We start from the raw sequence: 24,939 nt of genomic DNA, 5'->3' as shown, positions 1-24,939 counted from the left end.
AACGAATTGTTTAATTATTACATATATACTACGATAAAGTAACTATTCAAGCTTTTCAAAACTATTGATATTTTAAAAATTGTCCCCTTATAACAGCTGACTAAAAGGTTCTACGGCTATTTCTTTTGAGTTTGACAGATAATCACGTGGTGGTCGGCTCCTTAAACACCCGTTTTTCTAATGATTCATCTTTTAAAAAAAAATTATCATCTTATTATTTTCAGATATTTCATTGATTAAAATTAAAAACGACTAATTAATGTGTTAAAAGGATAATAATAAGACAGAAATAAGTTTTTTTTAATCATAAACTTTAAATGGGAGTGTCCCGCGCCAAATTTAATTTTATATATGAAAATCTTAGACGAATTTAATAACAAATATAGTGTTATTACTCATAATTTATACAAAATAATGTTCGATTTTTTATTAGGCTCCTAGATTAGATAAAGAGAATTAGTAGTAATTATTTGTTGATAAACGAATAAAATAAAAAAATTTATGAGAAATAAAAAGTATATTACGTATAGTAGATGAATCAGAACGTTATATGTTTTAATAATAGATGGAACTAGTTTTAAATAAAAATGACGTCATACTTAGATGCTTGACGTCCATCTTGTAAATGTAAGCTTGATTGTAATTTTGTGTGGCTACCTCTGTCTAATTAATAAAGTGATTTTCTTAATTAAAAACTAGTTAAGTGTTTGTAAAATAATTTTACAGAGCCATACAATGGACGAAAAGTCATCATCTAAAGAATTAGATCAATGGATTGAACAGTTAAATGAATGCAAACAGTTGACAGAAACTCAAGTTAAAACATTATGCGACAAGGTACCTACTATTTTATTTTAACCCATCAAGTAATTCTTTAACAATTACAAGTTTTACTTAGCTAACAAAACTATACCTTTCTATTAATATTTAACGCTTTATTTTTTACGATTATTGAATTATTCAATAGAAAATTATAGTTTACAAAAAATAAATCGTAATTTTTTCATACCACTTTTTTTTTGTCCTTAACCTTTTTCGTAATTTAAACCCCACAAATTTTTTTTAGCTTATTTATTTATAATACATGATGAATATCCCTAATATTTGTGTAAATTGATTATCCAATACAAATTATAATTAATAATAATTAGTAGTAAATTATTTATTATATGTAAGTGGGGAATAAAATTGTATTGCTCCATAATTTGCTTGAATTCCGGTCATATAATATTTTCAATGTCAATTTGAGCTTTTAAATTTATATTTAATTGTCATATAATACCTATTCTGGTCGAGTTAGCTTTCAACTTGTAATTAACACTAAAAAACGTAAATATCTTTTGATTCAGAAACCGGTTTCTTATAGAAAACATTTGTATATATTTTATAATTTGTGCGAAAAAAATCCATTTTGCAATGTTGTAATTTTTGTACTAACTTTGGATATAAGCGGTAAAGGTTTGTATGTGAGTGTTATTTGAATAGCATATAACAACATACAGGTAGCTAAATTATAATAAATCGTTGTGCTAATAAATTTTTAGCTAGTAATAATATCATAAAATTTACATATACGCCAGTCAAATTCTATGTTAAAATCGCAAAGTGCAACGTAAAGCTACTTTTTTCATGCAAAAAAGTTGTGCTTCCTGCTTAATACGTGAAAAACTGCAAAATTTTCGGACTTTTTTCAGTTTTTGCTGTTCATTTCAAAAATTATAAGCTTTTGACATAAGATGCTAGTATCATTTTCAAAGTATACTAAATATTTAATAGTTTTTGAGATATGATGCTTGCAAAATTTCAGTAATGCTAAAATTTTGAGTTTAGCTTATGTTAAGGCGGTTCTTCAACGCCGTGAAATCATTATTTGATTAGCGTGAAACTTTATAATTTTTTAAGACTCCTCTTAAACATTCGTTGGTGGAAAAAAATATTTGTAAATAAAAGCGGTTTTCCAGATAAGAATGGTTAAAGTTTCAATTGAATTTCAAGAACTGCGATTATACCTTTTACTCTATCGATTTGAAATTTGGGTATGTTATAGGTACTCATATTCTATCTGCTCTGGCTACTTTTATTTTTCGAAAATCTGGGTAATTTTCACTGTTCACATCCAGATATAGTGGAATACGAAAAAGTACCTAAGTGTAACCAATGAAAATTGTGAAAATTACCAGGATTTTCGAAAAATAAAAGTAGGATAACATATCCAAATTTCAAATCGATAGAGTAAAGGGTATAATCGCAGTGCTTTTAATTCAATTGAAACTTTAACCATTCTTATCAGGAAAACCGCTTTTCTTTACAAATATTTTTTTCCCCCAACGCATGTATAAGAGGAGTCTTAAAAAAATTATAAAGTTTCACGCCAATCAAATAATGATTTGACGCCGTTGAATAATGTGTGAAGAACCGTCTTAAACCGTAATAGATAGAACAAAACTTTAAATATAAAAAATGTTCCTCATACCAAAATAAATAACTTTTGTATGAAAAAATTTTTCGTCATCATTGTTTTCTCGTGCAGGGACAAATTAAGGCAAACCTTTGGTGTCCTCTTCTCCAAAAATATAAACGATTGAAAGATGAAAATTTGTAGGTAGCTTCAACTTGCGAGGCGTATGCAAATTTTAAAAAAAAATCAAAAAAAGTTTTCTAGAAAATATTTCGAAAAATTCGAATCATGAAAATAGGAAAAAACAATTTATTAAGTATTTTGAACAACTCTAAGCCTTTTTTTGTTCTTTGAAATATTTTCTTAAACCTCGCCAACTTATAGAAACAAGCGCCCAAAAAAAGTTCGTTATTTTGATGAAAATTTGGTATTGACGAAATTAACTCATATTGTGTGTATAAGGATAAATTTTGACTTCGAGTTTTTGACGTAGTTATTGAAATAAATACCACAATACTCGAAATAAAATTGTAAAGAAATTTTATTAAAAAATTTTAATCAAAAAACATACAATAGACTTACATTTCGTTAAATATCGATACATATTTCGATTTCAATGCAACCATCGTCAGTAGCTAGATTTATGTAAATCTGTTGTATATGTTTATAGCATGTATATATGAAATATATTAAGGTATATTAAGTTTAATCCCAAGTGCGTAACGCTTAAAAATATTGATGCTACGAACAATATTTTGGTATAGGTGTTCAAAAAATCACCTATTTAATCCATTTTCAGTTGTCTGTTTGTCCGATTGTCTGATTGTCAACACGATAACTCAAAATCAAAAGAGATATCAAGCCGAAATTTTTATTGCGTGCTTAGTGTATAAAAAGTAAGGTCGAGCTCGTAAATGAGCAACATAAGTACATTGGGTCTTGGTTCTGCAGGGGCATGGTCCTTTTATCTCCATCTTGTAAACCGTTGGAAATAAAACAAAGGTGTAAATATAAAAAATGTTCCTATTTAAAAATAAACAACTTTTGTTTGAAACATTTTTTCGTAAACATCACTGTTTATGCGTGAAGGCGCTTGGTTGTTGGGGACGGCGTGGAACGTTGTTTGTTTTTTTCGTCATGTAAGAAAAAAGGATAGTCACTCGTAGATAGCCACAAATACATATATGCCACACACTTACATGTGTGCAATCGTAAAAAAACAAACTATTGCGTAATCAACACTGTCTATACATTACAACAATTAACTCAGTCAATTGTTTGTTTACTCTTAATTATATTTTTAAAATAAAATTTCTTAGTATACAATTTTATTTCGAGTATCGTGGTATTTATTTCAATACTAATTTCAAGCGCGTTAATCTTGGTAAATTAGATAGTTTTCGACCATTTTACTTGAACTCGCATGCAGCTCCAGTACCTTTAGTTCATAAGTAGCCATACTATGCTTGATCTCGCTTAGCCCGCCCGCTATTCACGTACTTTACTTCCATTTCTTGGTCAATTATTTGCCTTCGTCCATGGAGCTCGCTACGCACGCATACAGCTCTAATTCATTTTAATTTGTTGGCGCGTAACCCTCATTTTTATAAATAAAATAAAGCCCAAGTTATTAAAGACTACCGCGCTAAGTCTCCTCGTTTTCAACAATTCATGGGTTTTATTTTTTTTTTGGAACGGATCCCTAATTTTTTTTAAATGTAGCCTGTGATATTTGTTTTCTTATTTGAAAATTTTCAGAATTGATTTATACTTAGTCCAACTTCATATTTTTTAAAAACAAGCCTTATATCTTGTAACGATGGTACGGAACACGCGATAAGCGAGTTCGGCCGGCACTAGACCGATTTTTGAATAGTTGTTGCATTTATGTTAATTGTTAAAATTTAGCTTAAATTCATTAATTACAATATAAAAATCCTGCCAATGATGTTACACAAAAGTTTTCCATCACATTTTTATACATTGTGGAGTATTTTTTTATGATGGATTTACATTTGGGAATGCTGGAGTAAAATTTTTTATGTATGAAATATATCAAGGCATACTAAGTTTCGTCCCAAGTTTGAAATGCTTAATAATATTAGTCGGTCTGTGATCACGATAACTCAAAAACGAAAAGAGAGATGAAGTAGAAATTTTTATAGCTTGCTCAATACTTAAAAAGTGACGTCGAGTTCGTAAATGAGCAAAATAGGTCAATTGGGTCTTGGTCTGTAGGTCCCATATTGTAAACCGTTAGAGATATAACAAAAATTTAGATGTTCCTTATAAAAAATTCTCTATAAGCTCGAGTTAGTTAACCTATCGAAAATTTTTTTTACTAACCTACCATACGCGTGGCCCCCATATTTAGGGCTAATGGTGGAAGGTCTAAGAAACCCCTAATATGTTAAACTGACGCGCTCGAGTTACTACACAAATCCTCTCTTGGGCTCCCCTATTAACAGTTGACACCTATTATTGAAAAAATTTGATTTTTAAGGGGTACCGCCTGGCTTGAAAGTCACTATGTAAACTGCTGGACTTGTTTTTTTTTTTTTCAATTTTTATTTAACGCGGTCGGATTTTTTTATTTAAAAAATTTGACCACACTTTTTACGTCCCGAGCACGCTATAAATTCTGTTTGTAACATCAATATTTTTAAACGTTACAAAATTGGGACTAAACTTAGTAAACCTTGATATATTTCATATATAGATGGGATAAATACTGTTTAATTTATACGTGTTTTCTACATGGTACTTTGATTAACATAATCTCATTATTTTTTAATTATTCACAAGAAGTAATATAAGACTACGTAAATCAAAGTACCATTAACAGAGATCTGTAAGGTATAAATATGTAAAAAGCTCGGAATCCATGGATAGTCAATGAATTTTTATAAAAACTGTTCTAATGCATTGTTTAAAGCTTACTTAAAGAAGTTAAAAACAAAATTTGTGTGATTTTGTCCAGGGGGTGAGGGTCACCCCTTCTTGGAGCTGGAAAAGCTTATGTTAAAATGACAAGGGGAATCGATAGAAGGATGAATTCTAAGCAAAAAAAAGTCATTTAAGTATATTTCGAAAAGTCATTTAAGTATATTTCAATACTTTCCGAGTTATGGGCAATTGAAATTCGGAGTATTTTACGTCAAATAATTGAAAAATTTGAAGTTTTTTGAAGAAAGTAGATGGTACTCTTTTTAAAGTACTATAAAAAACCATGAAAATAGAAAAAGTTTCAAGGCATTTGCATGAAAATTGACGGAGTTATAATGAAAACAAAGTTTTTCGTACCTTTCTTTTTATGTTATATTCAGCACAAAGACTGATGAATTTACCACGGGAAGTAAAATTAATGCTTGCCGCTTTTCAATTTACTTTATTTAGGTACTGGCAACATGAAAAATATTCCAAAATAAAGTCTAAAAAGTAAAATATTTTGCGGAAAAAGAGCTCAATTTTTGTCCTGCAGATTTTTTTTGTAAGTTCATTATTTTTTGAGTTATTTAGCGATAAAGACATTTTTAGTTTTTTTTCCGATTTTTTTTTTGCTTTTAAATTGTAATATTTCAAAAATAATATATATACGAAATCGCTAAAACTTTTTGAGCATGTTTTCAGTACCAAAATTAAATAAATTGCAAAGCGGCAAGCATTAATTTTATCTACCGTGGTAGATATGTACATCTGTTTTTGTGATCAATAAAAAATAAAAAAAACGGTACGAACAACTTTCTTTTCGATATAACTCCGTTAATTTTCTTGCAAATGACTTTAAACGTTTTTCATTTTCAAGGTTTTTTATAGTACTTTAAAAAGTGTACGATATACTTTTTTCAAAAATCGTCAAATTTTTCAGGTACTTGGCGTTAAATATTCCGAATTCCAATCGCCAATAGCTCGGACAGTGTTGACTTTTCGAAATATGTTTCAATTACACTTTTTGCTTAGAATTCATTCCTAAATCGATCCCCATTGTCAATTTTAGCATAATTCTTTCCACCCCCCGAGAAGAAGTGCCCCTCACCCCTGAACAAGATCGCACAATTTTTTTTTTTAAACTTTTTAATGCCCACTTTTAACAAGGCAGTTTTTATCAAGATTCATTGACTATTCTTGGATTCCGAAGTAAAAATCTAACGGCTCTCCACTACATGTTGAAAACCCCAAAATAATTTAAATAAAATGACATTCTAAAACTGAAATCCAGACTACTACAAAATCACCATCTAAAAATTATATAACAAGAAAATATTATCACCTGAAATTGTTATGATAAGTAAAATTGTCATTACTGTCGGGGAATCGTTCTGTGGAAAACTTTTTAATCTTAGAGGTCCCCCGGCAGTAACGATTATTTTACTTATAACAATTTCTGATGAGAATATTTTCTTGTGTCATACTTTTTAGAGCGTCATTTTGTAGTAGTTGGGGTTTTAATTTTTGAACTTTATTAAAATTAATTCACTACCAGTTTTTTAATTTTTTCTTGCGCTAATAACTTTTTGAACATTTTTTTGAATGTGTACTAATACTCCAAAAACGAAGAGAAAAAAGGGCGAAATCTATAAATTTTGACCTGTATAGCACTAATTTTGATGAAAATTTGGGATAAGCTTTATTCACCCTCTTGATCCTAAGGTATATGGTACCTAGTGGTGCTTTTGCCCGGGGGGTGGTAAATATGGCAATGGAAATCGATAGAGCGATGAAATCTTAGCAAAAAGTGCCATTTAAATATATTTCGACAAGCCAATTCTTTCCGAGTTTTAACGTTAAATAACTGAAAAATTTGAAGTTTTTTTGAAAAAAGTATCATTATATTTCAAGTCATTTTCACGAAAATTGACGGAGTTAAAATGAAAAGAAAGTTTCTCGTACCTTTAACTAAAATTAACGCTTGCCGCTTTTCAATTTACTTTATTTAGGTACTGGAAACATGCTCAAAAATATTTAACAGTTTCGAAATAAATATATAGTTTTCGAAATATTGCAATTTAAATGAAAAAAAAAAAAAAAAAACGAATTAACCGAAAAAAATGTCTATCGTTAAGAAACTCGAAAAAAATAAAATTGCAAAAATGTTTAGAGGGAAAAAATTTAGCTCTTTTCCCGCAGAATATTTTGCATTTAAACTTCAATATTTCAAAAAATATATATCCGAAACTGCTATAGTTTGAGCATGTTGTCAATACCTTAATAAAGTAAATTGAAAAGTGGCAAGCATTAATTTTAGTTCCCGTGGTAAATTCATCAATTCTTGTGATGAATATAACATAGAAAAAAGGTACGAGAAACTTACTTTTCATTATAACTCCGTTAATTTTCGTGCAAATGACTTGAAATTTTTTTCATTATCAAGGTTTTTAAAATACTTTAAAAGTGTATAAAAATAAAATACTTTTTTCAAAAAAATTCAAATTTCTCAGTTACTTAACGTTAAATACTCCGAATTTCAATTGCCAATAACTTTGAAAGTATTGATTTTCCGAAACATACTTAAATGACTCTTTTTGCTTAGATTTCATCGCTCTATCGATTTCCGTTTCCATCTTCAATATAAATTTTTTCACCCCTTAGAAGGGGTGGTTACCACCCCTAGGACAAAAGCACCATATAACTTTTGATCTAGAGGGTGAATAACACTTAATCCCAAATTTGCAGGTCAATCGGAGTTATAGGAAAGAATTTAGAAGTTTTAGCCACGTTTACTGGAGTATAAGTTATGGGCCGTTCAAAGTAACTGAAAATAAACAATTATATGAATTCAAAGGAAAAAAAAACTAAAAAAGGAAGGTTTTGGCATCTAGTTAAAGATCCTTCTAACGCGCAGACGTGCTAGGGTAGCGTTAATTAACGCTTTGCAAACATAAAAAAACGATTTTTGGCCAATATCTCGGAAACCATATGAAAAATAGTTTCAAAAAAAAATGTCGGAAATTTTTTTCCTTTAATAAATGTTGAATGAAAAATTTTGAATGCTTCAGCCAGTTTCCCGAAAATCGGGAAAACGGCCAAATATATATATCTTGAAACTAATTAATTTTATAAAAATATTTTTAATAATAATCTTTAGCGGTTTTCATAACGATCAACTTTATATATATATTTCTCTTAATGATTGAATAATTAACGAAACATATATATGAAATTGATCGTTTTGAAAACGGCTAAAGATATCGAAATTTTTGATTCTACATTTTTTTAAAGAAAAAAGTTTCCGACAATTATTGTTTGAAACTTTTTTTCATAAAGTTGATGGTCTCCAAGATATTGACCAAAAATCGTTTTTTTTATGTATATATAGCGTTAATTAACGCTACCCTAGCACTTTTGAGACTGCGTGTAAATAGGGTTTTATATTAGATGCCGAAAAACATTATTTTGAGCGAGCCATTATGGAAGTAACTGGAGTAAGGCGCGGCGAGAATTACAGCTCTTTTTAAAATAAAATTTGGTTGATATTAGTGCATTCAGCACTCAGCAGTGACAATCCTTTATATTGGGGCCAAGGCTTTAAGTTGATTATATGAATAAAATTTGATGAAAATAAAATGAAATATTTTCTATTTATAATTTTTAATTTTGTAAATTGATTTCGTTGTACTCGTATTTTAATTTAATGTAATAATATTTTAATCAAAATAATATTTGTTAGTTATAAATAAATTCTTTAAAATCAAGTAATATTTGATAGGTTAGGTAGCTACTTATAAAAATTATTAAAAAATGAAATAATAGTTTTAATATATATAGAATAGGATAGAAAAGTTAATGACCTTTGCTTACATAGATATAGATATAGATAGATATAAATCGTGAACTGTGAAATGCACCTTAGACTTAGAAAAACTGTCAATATTAAAAAAAAAGGTAATGTACCTATTACCTACTGTTATTACCCGACTGCACCACAAGGAGGGTTATGTTTTTCGAGTGTACTTATCGTACTATGTAGCCTAAACGGTACATAGATTTTAGCTTGAATGATGACGTTAAATTCGTCTTAAATGTGAGAGTGACGTGGGTTATATTAAAATTATAAAAAACTAGCTCGACCCGTACGGAATTCCGCACCCCTAGTTTAGTTACCATAACCCATGGCTAAAAAGAACAAAAAACAAATTTCGTGGTGGAAAAAAACCAAAAGACCTTAAATTAATATTAGGAGAACATGTTTTAAAAATAGTAATTATATGTGTTAGGAGAGCATCTGTAGAAACGAACATGTTTGTCTAATAAACTTATTATTTAAATTTATGATATTTCTTCGTTCAAATTAGAGGGGGAGGGGTGCTGCGCAAAGTAGAAAATTTAAAATTGTTTCAAAATAAAAAATATATTTTGTATATTTTTTTGACCATTTTTAAGCAACTATTCTAGAAAATACTTTAGAAAATTTTCGAAACTAAATAAATGGCGGCCTAAAGGTCTCCATAATTGTATTGCTTTTTAAACTCTGAATTTATATAAAAAAAATAATGCAAGCACTGATATTCAATACTTTCTATACAGGGTATTTCAACAATTAACTCAATCAATTGTTTGTTTTAATTAGTTATTTAACACATTCGTTTTTTTTTTTAATTTTTTTTTTCCAATTATGTTCAATGTAATTGATTTTAGAGGGATAATAATGGTATTTAGGGCTCAAAAAATTAATTCATGATATTTTATCATAGAGATAGTATAAGAATAGAGTTCACGAGATAACAGTAAGAGTGCCCGCTGGTAAGAGAGAAATACGGTTGCTCGATTGGTTGCGTTCTCTCCTTACATGCGGAACGTCTCACAAACGAACGTCTCGCACATTCTATTCTTATAATATCTCTATGTATTTTATGATTGATTTCGATGTAGTTTGGATACGTAGTGGAGTGTAATTCTACGACAAAATCAATCATAAAATTACTTAAATTAATTTTTGTAGATTTTGGCAATATTTTTACTATAAATTTGGCATATAGTTAAATTAGGGCATTCGAGCTGGACTCATTTCTCATTTTCATTTTAAAATAGCAAATATTTCATACTAACTTGATACCCGCCCGTTCACTGGACTTAAAAGTAAAAAATCACCGCTTTATAGTCTCTACCTCTTTTGATCTCATTTATCAACGTTCCATAACACTTGAAGGGAATGCGCAGCTAAAAGATATGCACAGTTTTCAATTTTTAAATTCTAAAGTAGTCATAATTCATTGAGTATATCAGAAAAGGAAGTCATGAATTGTGAAATTTACTATTTTAAATTTTTACAGAAAACTTTAATTTATGGTTCAAAATGATGATCATAACTCTGTTCCATCTGTGATCATCATTTTGAACCATAAATTAAAGATTTCTGTAAAAATTTAAAATAGTAAATGACAGGTTAAATTTATTTAAAAAAAAATTTTTTTTAATCTATATCTTTTGAATTTGTAGCTCATGTGTTATTCTGATGTATGAGCTATATTGCTGTACTGTTTCATTAAAAACCATTCGCTAGTCTTGCGTGAGAGCGTAACAACAAACAAACATTCTTACTTTCACATTTATAATATATAGGGATTTTTAGTTGATTTTTGTTTTATTTTTACATTTATGTAGGCTTATTCACATTGCAGAGCACCCTGTAAAAGATTAGATGCATACTGCTCGTTGTAATATGCATGACAAGTTTCGTTATCGACCGCCCTCTTTTCAAGTGCCATCCCATCTTTTAAACAAGTATATTTTCTAAAAAGTGATTGTAATATTTCTTACTTAGTTTAAAATAGTTTAATTGCTTTCAAAATGGAAAGTCTAAATGTTTTACTATTTTACTAGATCGAAAAAAGTCGACAGTATAACGTTTATGAAAAAAGCTTTTAATTTCTATTTTGTTTCGTTGGCTCAATTATATACCTAAAAGGTATTTAAACAACAATAATAATAATAATAATGGGGTTTAACCTCCGTTTTCCGGACATGTGTCTATAACAGAGGCCATACACATCATTATTCTTTTAATTAACCCCCGAACTAAAAAAAGGAGCGTTAGTTTGACCGCTATGTGTGTGTATGCCTGTCTGTCTGTGACATCCTAAACGGATGAACCGATTTTGAAAGGTAATTTAATGGCGAGTGTTCTTAGCTATGTTTCAAGTGCGAATTTAAGCCTTTTTCAAACTAAGCCGATTTTGAAGATCGTCGGCAATTTTTTTGTTTTTTCTTCGTGTGCGGAACCTTAAACTCGCACTTGAAACATAGCTAAGAACATTCTCCATGAAATGACTTTTCATATGAAACAAAAAAAAACAAAAAAAATCGGTTCATCCATTTAGGCGCTATGATGCCACATACAGGCAGACACACACATATAGGGATCAAATTTATAGCAACCCTTTTTTTTAGTTCGACGGCTAAAAAGGCAATTTAATGGTAAATGTTCTTAGATATGTTTCAAGTGTGAGTTTAGGGTTCCGTACCCGAAAAATTAGTCGGGGCTTTTTAAATTTCACTTGTCTTTATTTATTTTTATTTTAAACTACATCCAATAAACAATTAAATTTGCATGTAATGAGTGGAGTCGGTTACCTGGTTCTCATCAAAACGACGATAGTGTTTACCGCCCCTATTATTTATATATTTTTCACACTGCCGCTGCCTGAATTCGAACCCGCAACCTCCATGTCAGTAGCCGAACGTTCTAAAGGCGCCACTCTGTATAAATAACATCATTAGGTACATTTCATCATAAACAAAATTACAAATTATATAAGCTATTGATCTCTTTAATAGTTACTAGTGCGATTAATTGTCAATTGCAAATGAGGGTGGAGTTAGAAGTACGAACGACGTGAGTACTTTTACCATTCTACTGTGTAATAGACAAATCGCATGGCTTGTAAACACTATTTTTCCTTATGAATACAATATTAATTCTTTCTTTCTACACGATTTTCCGTGTAAGGACAAATATCTAATTACTCACAGCGTGCGTCAAATTTTTTTTCTTGCTATATTTTGTATCTTAGTTCAATATTCGACTATTATTAAAACGTTTTGATTTTTGACTTACAGTTTAATAAAATTAAATAAAATGTCATGGTAATAAAGAAAAAATTAATGCATCTTTGAAATTTTCCACAGTTGTTTATTAGGTTGTAAAAGTAGACCTCTCAGGGGTGTCCTCAACTCTCTTTTTTAGGGGGGAGGAGGGAGGGGTTTAATCAATTTTTTATGAACTATAAAAAAACTATGCACCAAATTAAAAAAGTTGAATTAAAAGTTCTAGCTGAAGTATTTGTGCACATTTTCATTTTTTTCAACTTGCTAGGAATTATTATATAAGAACTTAAGAAAATATTAAGTGACCATTTTCTCCAAAACTGTAAAAAAAATTGATTTTTTCAGGTTAACATCAACTAGTGGTTTTGTGAAACATTCTAGAAAAACAAAAAACAATTCCAGAAAATACTTGCGAAAATTTCTAAAGTATTTTCTGCTTTCGAATTTTTTGCTCATTCAATCAAATGAAAAAGAAAAAAAAATATATTGTAAGAGATAGAACAAAAGTTTAAATGTAAAAATTATTTCTTATAAAAAAATAAACAACTTTTGTTTGAAATATTTTTTTCTAAACATCCCTTTTTACTTGTGAGGGCGTATCCAAAATACTTTAAAAAATTTCGATATTTTCGCATGTATTTTGTAGATTTTTTTTTCTAGAATGTTTCACAGAACCACTAGTTGAAGTTAATCTAAAAAAAAACACCCTTTTTTTTATAATTTTGGTGAAAATGGACTCCAAAGTTTTTTTTTAAGTTGCGCCCTCACGGGTAAATAGTAATGTTTACGAAAGAATGATTCAAATAAAAGTTGTTAATTAATTTATAAGGAATAACTTTTACATTAAATGTTCTTTCTCTGACGGTTTACAACATAATAAGCTGAATTTTTGTAAATACCTTTATTTTGATAGTACAAATGTTGTCCAAAAGTCACATATTTTTGTGAATATCTCGTTTCTTTTGCGTATTATCATCGCATTAAAATTTATTATAAAAGTTGTAGAGGTTAAAATTTTTTACAAATGTAGCCTGAAACTTTTTTTTGTATGTTGAACCGTTTTTGAAATAGGATAAAATTTTTTTATAAAGAATGACTTTTTATCGTAAAATGCAAAATAAGAAAATTTACAAGTATAATTACCTCTATCCGTGTAAATACTGTATATCAAGATATACAAAGTTTAGTACCAAGTTTTTAACGCTTCAAAATATTGGTGCTACCTGTCTACTTGTCCGTGATCACAAGAATACAAAAACGAAAAAAATTATCAAACTGAAATTTGGTCACATTTAACATACTTAACCGAAATCTGAACTTTAAACTCAGCCTATTACAAATTGACAAATGGGTCCGATTCTTAATATTTTGTCTAGCGTTAGAGATGATTAGAGATATCGGAAAAAAACTAAGAGAAAAATTGTTCATTATTTTGGTCTACACTCAAAATTATTACACACTATTAAAATATCAATTTGTCCAGTTTTTACATTCCATAGCACACAGTTATAAAATTTAAAAATTTACTTTTGTAACTAGTGTGCTATGGAATGTAAATACTGGATAAATTGATAATTTAATAGTGTTATGTATTCAAATATTTCAATAAACTTGTTTTTCTAGCAGTATTTGTTGGAGTATTTTTTATTTAACCCTCTAACTAAAAGGGGTGTTATAAGTTTGACCGCTATGTTTGTGAATCCGTCTGTCTGTCTATCTGCTGCACCGTATCGCCTAAACGGATGAACCTATTTTGACTTTGTTTCGTTTGAAAGATAATTTAATGGAGAGTGTTCTTAGCTATGTTTTAAGTGCGAGTTTAGGGTTCCGTACCCGAAAAAACTAAAAAATTAGTGATAATCTTTAAAATCGGCTCAGTTTTAAAAAGGCTTTAAGGAAAAAGATAATTTAATGGAGAGTGTTCTGTACCCAAAAAATTTTTCGGGGGGTTTTTTAAATTTTGTAATTTTCACTTGTTATAGTTTATAGAAATATTGGCATATTAATAGAATTTCATATACAAGTTCATTCACCTTTACCCTTTAGCTGTCCTTGATATAAGAGAAATAAAAATTGAGGTATGGGGTTTATTTTAAACACTTTTCTCGTAATATTATCCATGTAAGTAGATCACAATACATTGGGGACCATAGTTTAAATTTTGAACTGCTCCCTTTAACTAATAAGACGTAAGATATTTATTATTTTGTACATTAAAACTTTAAACAATTGAAAATAAGCAATTGACTCTACATAAACAGTATTGATCGTCAGTGTTTGTATTATTTTTAAGTGATTGGTCGGTCATTTTAGTTTTTCTAGGGGTTTGCCGCTTGCCTATATCTGTATTATTAAACACCAACAAAATTGTAACGTACAGAGCTAATAAACGTATTGAATATTTAATTTTTTTTACCATTTTATACTTAAAACACCATATTAAGGGCCAATGGCCCCTCTATAGAAATTTCTACGGACTTCTCGCTTGCATAACCCGGCACTGGTTTAAACATCGATAACCATCTCAGTGTAATCTGTATATTTAAAACAATTAATAATTCTAATAAAATAAAATTCAGTTTACTGTTTTCAATTTCAAGTTATCGCATCAACGCACAGTGTTTCGTTTAAATGGAGCTAGCGGGACAAAAGTCATAACGCAATTTCAAAAAAATGATAAGAACATTATGTTAACAACCCTTTGTAGGTACCAAATTCGAAGATACCATTGGGCTAAACATCCCACCCAAGTAGGTGTTTGTGTTCAAAGTACAGTGATAACAAAGGTAGTGTAGCATTTGCAAATCGGTTGAATTTTTTTCACACTTTCGATAGCATATCTTAAAATTTGTGGTATAGTGGAAAGTGATTTTCGTGATGGATCATTTAGTTGAAGGTATGTACTCTATTTTTATGTTTTTTTTTATAATTAAATCACTCACATTTTTCGTGTACCATGGCTTAGACTAATATCATAGAAATACTTAATATTTTTTGTGAAATTTAAACTTTAAAGGGTTGCAACTTTTTGTATCCACATGTATCCAGCTAGATTTTTCTGTATATTATACTTCAAACATTTGAGAAAAGATTCATATATATTTTAAGGCCCGAAAACCCCCGCAAGGAAAAATATTGTCCTTTTTTCAGAGCGAGTCGTAACTATGACGAAATCGGATTTTTTCGAAGAATGGCTAAAATATGACAAAAGTGAAAGAATTCATCGCATTTTTGATGTTTTATGTAATAAACATAGCCTGAATAAAATGTCTGAAGAATCTACAAGAAAACTCAAGACGAAAATCTCAAGTTTTTCCGCGAAATTTAGTGAAAAGTGGGCATCATCAAAATGCAATAGGTAAATATTTTTAATGAAACATAAGAACTGGTTGGATGGGTGCGGGATGGAATTAACTGTATGTGTAAACCAGCCGTGCCTTTCAACATCTTCAACGACCTCTGGAGGTCAGAATATAGGCCGACCAAAAAAGTCATTTGATGACTTATCAATGAAAACAAAGAGACCAAGAGTAGTAGACCTGTTGGAAACTCGATCTGCAAATGAACTAAGTTGCAGCTCAGTCGGAAGTTATCAGAAGTGTGTTACCTCGTTCATCCTACATTTTGATAAGTGAATGGGGCTGTGATGGTAGTTCGGGGCACATTCTATATAAGCAGAGATTCGAGAACAGCAACGCTACAGACGAAGTCTTATAGACAGTACAGAAGTCATTAATCTTGTCTTCTTCCAATTGGGCAGCTATCCAAGGAAGCTCAGGAAGTAAGAAATAAAGATTGCCGTAGATTCAGTGAGCAAAACACCAGAAAGAGGTCACGTGTTGCCTCCAATACAGATCTATTGAGAATGCTTCTGATTACTTCCGATCCTGTAATAAACGCATTTAGAGAGTTACCACGGAAGAATTATACTTCTTTGCCAGCGGAGACTCTGCCGTTAATTGCCCCACCTTCAATTTCATCAAAATCCACGTCATTAGTACGCGAAATTAATGAGGAGGATTATTTGTTGTCAGACTCTACAGAATGGGATAGTAATGACGAAGAATCTTATGACGACTATTAACTTTACATTTTTTCTTGATTAACTTTTTTTAATATTTATTTTTTTTATTTTTAATGTAGTATTATGTATTTTTTTTAATATAGTATATGTTACTCGTTTTAAGATTTATATTTCTAGCAACTAACCTACATAGTTTTAAGTTTTTTTATATTTCAAAATAATTTCTTAGTACTTTAGCTTATTAATTTTATTTTTACCATATTTTAGTTAATTTAATATATAAAAATTTGAAAAAATATTGAAACCGAATCAAATATAGTTTTTGACAATTCATCTTTTTTTTTTTTAATGTTAAAATCTACCTGAAGGAAGTATAAATGATAAATTCTACCCAAATTAGTAAGTAAGGTACGTATGTAGGTATATACCCCTAATTACAGCGTGTTTACCTACATTTCACCCCGGGAATGGTAATGACACGTGCGAAATTGTGATATCAATACCGATCTACGGTCTACATACATTAATGTGTACAAATTATGTTTTTTCTTTCTTAAAATAGCATAATATACCCAGAAAATACATAAAAAATAAAAATAAGTCAAAAAATAATTTTGTCCCGCTAGCTTGCATTAGACGAAACACTGTGCAACGGGCTAATACAATATAAATATTTTTTTAACACAATTTTGAATAGGTAATAAAGCTGTTTGATTTTCTGTTTTCAGGCAAAAGAAATATTGGCGAAAGAGTCAAACGTACAAGAAGTAAAATGTCCTGTAACAGTATGTGGAGATGTACATGGCCAATTTCACGATTTGATGGAATTATTTCGGATAGGCGGAAGATCACCAGATACAAATTATCTATTTATGGGTGATTACGTAGATCGTGGATATTATTCTGTGGAAACAGTTACATTACTTGTTGCATTGAAAGTAAGTACTAGTATTCCTGGATATAAATAAATATTATCAAGTATAGACAATAAATTGCTCAAAATTACGAGGAAGTTGCTTTTTATATACAGAGTGCTCCGTTAAATACTCCAGATATAGAGTGTGGATAATATGTAAAGGATTTTTCATTTAAAATGATAGAACTTTAATAGTTGTGTATCATGACACTTTTTTTATTTTTTTCTTCAGCGGAAAGGTGGTAAAACACATATATGGTTTCACAATGGGCTCTATAGCCTAAGTAAGTCTAACGTGGACAGCCAATATAACCTAACCTAACCTACCTTGTGTCCTCTTTCGAATAATTTAGTTGAAAATTCTTCAGTGAAAGATTTTTGGAAAAAATGTTTCAAGAAAAAGTTGTGCTACTTGGAGAGTGACACCACACAGAAGCCGTAAATTAGACGTTGACTTACAAGGTCATTTAAAAATGAATTCGCACTGTAAACTAATAACAGAAAAATTTTGAATTAGGAAATTATTCTATCAAAGTATTATTCGATGCGTAATTGCATATAAAAAGTTTTGAAGTCCCACAAAAAAAGCAAAAGTTATAAATAATTAATTTAAAAAAAGAGTTTTTTTTGAAATTATTACAGATATTGGAAATCGGGAAAAAAATTCTTAAAGCAGAAAATTACCTTAAAAAAGTTTAACCACCCAGAACTCTATTACTAATATTTATCATTTTAATTTGGAGGTGTAAATAGTGCTAAAAACGGCGACTGAGGACACTCCCACACGCGTTTTGTGGTTCGCTTCGTTTAATGTGAAGAATCAATAAAATTCAGGTACTTTAGGGATACCCGAATGAACAAAAATTCCATATATGACAGTTATTAGAGAGTATTTGACGAAATGACTTAGGTCTGTTTGCCTACTACGTCTGGTCTAGACCTATTATGAGGTGAGAGGTTTAGTTTATTTTCGATGTCTATTGACGTGTCGTAACTTTACTTTTGAATGAAAAATGTTGCGATGCCTATCGGATAACTAGTGCTATAAGTAGAGTTATAAATTAACACAAAATACTTCAGTGTTAAAAAAATTAACTTGTCCGGTTTTTCAACGCGATAATTAGGAGAAAAATAGTAGTTTTTAAGAAAAACTACTTTGGAGAAAATCGAAGTGTAGGAAGTTATTTTTTTTTTTTATCAGAAAGTTGCGAAACACTGGTTTTTGCACACAAAAAAAGACAAAAGAGCATTAAAAAGAAAAAAAACAAAAAATAGGGGGCTATAGCATTAAAAAACGAAAAAAGTGAGATTAAATTAAGTCAAATCCGATTGGAAACGCTGTTTTATCGATAAGAATGGAGTTTTACGCAATTTATTTTCTCGGCTTGTATGACTCACAAGAAATCTGTTCAAGGCTTTTAATGGTATCTTAATTCTGCTAACTCGACTTAATTAAAGGCATGACCCTCTCTTGGGTCTGAGAGTGGACGGGGTAACAGAATTAAACGAGTCAAAAGATTCGAAGACCTTCATTAGAGGCATGTCCAACTTGTAAAACGCTTCTGCATTTTAATCGCAAAGTTTACGCACAAAAATCGGCTTGCGGTTGTTTATTCGCCCCCATTAAATTGGAAAACTGGATTGTTTTCTGGGTCGAAACTGGTTTCTTCGTCAATCTATATCATGCAATAGAATCTATTTATATATAAAAATGTTAAGTTCGTTTGTGTATTGCTTATGGACTCAAAAAGTTCTGCATCGATTTAGCTCAAATTTGTACACGATATGCAACCTGCTTCGAGGATGGTTTTTATCTATATTTAATCTCAGGGGGTGGAAGTGAGGATGAAATTTTGTATATGAGAAAACCTATGTAAATAATTTTTTTGGTAAATACAGATCAGAGGTTGCCTAAATGCCGTGTTACTAGGTTTTTTTTTTTTCATTTTTCAAGTTTCATGTGATTTATAATATTTATAAAAGATAATTTTAATTATTATTATTCTCGCAAGCAGTATGTTAGGAAAGTCTGTTTATTAATAGAATATCTAAAACTATATTTCATCGTTGTACGAAAAATTTGAAACAATTCGAACCGGAAGTGGCAAACCATTGAAGATAGAAACTTGAATTTTTTAACAAATTCCTAAAGCAAATTCAGTATAAAAAATTTTCTTACAAAATCAAATATGGAATGAATATTTGATACAGAACTACTAATAGCTACGGTTTTATAAAATATCTACTAAAATTTTCCTTTCCTGTCATGGACACGTTCTTCCTATTCATGAACAATCGAATATTTTCATATTCAAGTGGTGAGATATCAAATAAAAGAGCATGACGTGTACATTACAAAACTGTTATCCCGACGCAAGAGGATATGGGGGAGGGGTGAAATTGGGTATAAATGATCGAATAATTCAAGTATATCCAAGTCTGCTATTAAATAAAAGGGCATGATATATACATTAAAAAACTGTTAATTACATGAAAATCAGTTCAGCTGTTTAAAAGTTGTGAACTCTTTTATGGGGAGTTTATCAAATTTTATAAAATTTACTAGATACTTCGCTTCTATTTCCATGTAACCATAATGTCCCACAGCGAAGTGTGGCGAGATACAGCTGGTATTAAAATAAAATTATCATTTTCCAACAGGAAAATTTATTTCCGTCGTTTACTTTAGATGAACATTAAGAAAATTAATCGTTTTCTGAGAAATGTTTAGCAAAAAAATGAAAAAGCAATATTTTAAAACTTCCCAAAACAGGCAGGAAAATTCTCAAAAAAACGTATCTATTTGATAAATAAGTGTTAGACTAATATATGTATGTATTTATCTAATACAGGTACGGTATCGAGAAAGAATAACAATTTTGCGAGGAAATCATGAATCCAGACAAATTACACAAGTATATGGATTCTACGATGAATGTTTAAGAAAATATGGTAATGCAAACGTATGGAAATTTTTTACTGATTTATTTGACTATTTGCCATTGACGGCATTAGTAGACGGTCAAATATTTTGTTTACATGGTGGGCTTAGTCCTAGTATAGATACATTGGATCACATCAGAGCATTAGACAGATTACAAGAAGTACCACATGAAGGACCTATGTGTGATTTGTTATGGTCCGATCCAGATGACAGAGGTGGTTGGGGTATTTCACCTAGAGGTGCTGGTTACACATTTGGTCAAGATATATCAGAAACATTTAATCATAGTAATGGTTTAACTCTTGTCTCTCGCGCACATCAACTCGTCATGGAAGGATACAATTGGTGTCATGATCGTAATGTTGTTACTATATTTTCAGCACCCAATTATTGTTATCGTTGTGGTAACCAGGCCGCAATTATGGAACTTGATGACGCTTTAAAATACTCCTTGTAAGTAACACATTCAATATAATTTTCTTGTTCAAATAATAAGGTTGTTTCAAAAGTTTTGTCCGTTTTAATTTCATGTGCTTTTGTAGCTCCGTATTTCAATAAATATTTATTATACTGTGTTGTTGTATGAAGAGTGGGCCATTTCAATCTATAATGGCTAATAGCTCGTTTTGTAGTTAGCGCGGTGAATGTTCATTTTTTTTTTTTGCGGTAAATGTAGTTCAAAGTCCTTTGATCACATTTGGGGCCTATTACCTTACGATGCTTTCTAAAAAGAAAAGAAAACATAAAAATACATCGATTTTTGACGCTTTTACGATATTTTTAGAGCATTTTTTTACATTTACGTCATACAAATTGACTAATCACGCGACAGCCGAACCACTTTAAACAAAAGTTGCTAAGTTTGATGTGTGACATCATGTTCTGACATAAAATTGGACCTAGTTGGTTCTTCGGGTTTCTTTAATAGCTAATTTAGATCCTAAACGATAAGAGATAGTATAACACTTAGAAATTAGAAAGTTGATTCTTATAAAAAAAAAAATTTTCATCTTAACCATTTTTTCGAAAATCGTCAGCTTTCAGAAGAAATGCGACTTAAAAATATGTCATTATAATTTAATCGAAAGGAAACACCCAAACTACGGAAAAATGCTTTAGGTAACAGTTGTCAAGGGCAATAGAGAACATTCGCCTGTGTCCACGACTTTGACCTACAATTATCGATCAACTTAGCGTATTTTCTTTTGATTAAATGCAATTATGACATATTTTAAGTTGCAAAAAATGTTTTAAACAAAAATTGTTAGTTTTTTTTTATGAGGATATACTTGCTAATTTAAAGTGTAATTAATTATCTTCTATCGTTTAGAATCTAAATTGGCTATTATAGCATGGTTAAATACAAAACAGGCTATTATATATAAAAATGATACACCCTGTATATTGATCGGTAGAGAATTTTCTAGTCTATTATGCATTGATACTATTCATTTGCCTCTTTGATGAATTAAAACGTATTAGAAAAGTCAAAAATTTGCCCCCACCGACTTCATCGAATCCCGAGTAAATAATTTTTATGCCGAAGGAATTAATCAACTTGTGTTATGTTGGCAAAAGTACACTGATTCAAGTGGCGCTTATTTCGATTAAAATGAATAAGTATTCACTGAGATATTACAATTTATTGTAGACTCATCAAAACGGACAAAACTTTTGATACAGCCTAATATTTAGAATAAATGCACATAAAAACTCATAATATTCTCTTGTAACTTGAGGCTATTGTTTCGACTAAAAAGAACGGCCGGCGCCGTTGGAGTCGAGTATATTTAATCTATTCTATCGTTAAATAACTTGAAAAAGAATAAAGTTACAAAAAAAGTTTAGAGAAAAAAAAAGCTCTTTTTCCGCAGAATATTTTACTTTCCAAACTTTTTTTGTAACTTTATTATTTATGGTTTTAATCAGTTTTTTACAAATTACAAAAGAACTATGTATTAAATAAAAAAAAAAATAGTTCAAATAAAAAATCTAGCTGAAGTATTTGTGCACATTTTCGACTTTCTAGAGTCAAAATTGACCGAGATATGAAAGTTTGAAAAAGTTAGAGATAAAACAAAAGTTTAAATGTAAAAGTTATTCCTTATATAAAAACAAACTTAAACAACTTTTATTTGAATCATTCTTTCGTAAACATCACTGTTTAAGCGTGAGGGCGGGCACAATTTACGAAAAAACATCATTGATGTCCATTTTCTGCAAAACTATAAAAAAAGTGTGTTGAAAATTTTCAGATTAAATTAAACTAGAAGTTTTGTTAATAATTCAAGAAAAAAAAAATTTCAGGAAATTTTAAAAATTATCTAAAATTTTTTGCTCATTTATTCAAATAAAAAAAAAAAAAAAACAATTTTGTAAACCGTTAGAGATAGAACAAAACTTTATTTCTTTATAAAAAGTTATTTCTTTATAAAAAGATAAACAATATTCGTTTGAAATATTTTTTTTAAACATCCCTTTTTATCCGTGAGGCGTCTCCAAATTACTTTCGAAAATATTTTCTGGAAAATTTTTTCACATAACCACTGGTTGAAGTTAAACCGAACATTTTCGACACCCTTTTTTTTATAGTTTTGGAAAAAATGGATACCAAAGTTTTTTCCTAAGTTGCGTCCTCATGGATAAACAGTGATGTTTACGAAATAATAATTCACATAAAAGTTGTTAATTTTTTTATAAGGAATAACTTTTACATTTAAACTTTTGTTCTATCACTAATTTGGATACTTTTTTACTTGATAGAATGAGCAAAAAAATTCCATTTTAAAATTTTCATATTTCGGTCAATTTTGAAGTTAAAAAGTCGAAAAAGAAAACGAAAATACTTCAGCTAGAACTTTTACTTGAACTTTTTTTTTATTTAATGCATAATTTTTTTGTAATTTGTAAAAAACTGATTAAACCAAAACCAAAAATGGGGGTTAGGTACGACCATGGAAGGTCGACTTTTTTACGAAGTTTCTACCTAACCTAATAAACAAATGTGGAAATTTTCAAAGATGCATTAATTTTTTCCTTTAGATATTTAGTTTAATTGTACTATTACATTATAAACAACTAGTAATGTCAAAAAAACTAAAGTACCTAATTTGATACAGCGTTCATGTGAGTGTCGTACAACACGTATAAAATTAAATTCCATAATATGAAATATTTCTAAAGAATTAATGAAATTGCATTAATTTACATTTACATCTATTTAAAATATAATAATAGTATAATTATTTATTTACAGTTTGCAGTTTGATCCTGCGCCTCGACGAGGTGAACCACATGTTACTAGAAGAACGCCGGATTATTTCTTATAAATGACGCCAATAATTGTCTTTTATTATTATTTTCCTTGATATCCTCCTCTATTTCCTACAAACAAAACATACATGCATGCCCAAATCATGAATTATATCCTATCCGTATCCGTATCCCATTCTTTATATTGTTTTGGAAAGAATATCGTGACTTACACTTTTTCACGGCTCCCACCATCCAAATCATTTAAATATAAATACAAAATAAAACAAAACAGACTTTATAATAAATCATTTTTTTGTGTTGTCTCATGTAAAATAAATACTTGATGGTTAAAGTTAAGATCCGTTAAAATCATCATCGATAATTTTATTACATTATTATCTATAACCACAAGCAATCAACCAACAAAACATACAAACAAACAAAAAAACCACCACTTTCTTGTAATTCACAGCCAAATTGCATTGTTCATTTTTTGATCCTATCTATTTTGATACAATCGATCAAATCAATCAATTATTATCGTTTGGATTCGATTGAGATATGTATCAATAATAAAAACAAAATCTCAACAATGAAATTGTATATTTTATTTACCAAAATCAAAATTTTTATTGTAAACTGTAGAGATTTGCTTATTATAACAGCTCACGTTTTTGAATTTATTATTATTATTATTATAAAATAAGTACTATGGAATCATTAAAACAAAAAAACAAAAAAATTAATGTATTAAAATAATATGTCTTTAATATAGATGTATCAAAATCAACAAATAATGGCTTCGTACAAAATACCTTCTACTTCTTAAATAATATTAACCCCTTTGTTTTCATTCAAATTCCTTTTATACGTTTGTTCATGTTCACTATCACAACCTATGTATTCACTATTCACAACCCCCTCCCCTCTTTTTGATCTTTTTATTCAGTTTCATTCAACAGGTAGGTATTTTTTTAAGAAATATTTTTTTAATACAAATTTATGTTTAAATTGTACTAGATTCAAAAATATCTACATTCTTTAATATCTATCTGGATACTAGGGATCAACAAAACAATTAAAGTGGGGTTAATTAAGTAAAACTGTGATGGATGAGGGATGGGAAAGGAAGACATTGTAATGTAGATAGTATACTTAAATAAAAAGCTTTTTTTAAATACTTTTCTACTAAATTTATGAATTGGAGCAATGTTTGTTTGTTCATGCGTCAGAGATTAGAACAATATGAAGATGTTTGAGTTGATGAGAGTTTTGCATAAAATAATGCATTGCAACCAAGTTTTGTTTTTTAATAAAAGTTAATTTAGTACAATTTAAAAATTATTTTTTATAATAAT

The 24,939-nt window shown here is 29.4% G+C and overlaps 1 protein-coding gene across 1 annotated transcript; it reads left to right on the top strand.

The window, feature by feature from the left end:
- Nucleotides 1-726: 726 nt before the first annotated feature.
- On the top strand, nt 727-24,289 carry LOC123300899 (serine/threonine-protein phosphatase 2A catalytic subunit alpha isoform). The gene is made up of 4 exons (XM_044883563.1): nt 727-837; nt 17,195-17,404; nt 20,235-20,779; nt 23,583-24,289. Exons 1-4 carry the CDS (start codon nt 736-738, stop codon nt 23,653-23,655), a joined length of 930 nt encoding a protein of 309 aa, XP_044739498.1. The 5' UTR covers nt 727-735; the 3' UTR covers nt 23,656-24,289.
- The last annotated feature ends 650 nt before the right edge of the window (nt 24,290-24,939 follow it).

The sequence above is a fragment of the Chrysoperla carnea genome, chromosome 5, assembly GCF_905475395.1.
Source record: "Chrysoperla carnea chromosome 5, inChrCarn1.1, whole genome shotgun sequence".
In the NCBI taxonomy this organism is placed as follows: domain Eukaryota; kingdom Metazoa; phylum Arthropoda; class Insecta; order Neuroptera; family Chrysopidae; genus Chrysoperla; species Chrysoperla carnea.
This window is presented reverse-complemented; position numbering and strand designations above follow the sequence as displayed.

Coding starts and splice junctions, on each gene's coding strand:
- LOC123300899 (XM_044883563.1), top strand. CDS start 736: ATGGACGAAAAGTCATCATCTAAAGAATTAGATCAATGGATTGAACAG. Junction 838..17,194: donor TTAAAACATTATGCGACAAG/GTACCTACTATT, acceptor TTCTGTTTTCAG/GCAAAAGAAATATTGGCGAA. Junction 17,405..20,234: donor CATTACTTGTTGCATTGAAA/GTAAGTACTAGT, acceptor TATCTAATACAG/GTACGGTATCGAGAAAGAAT.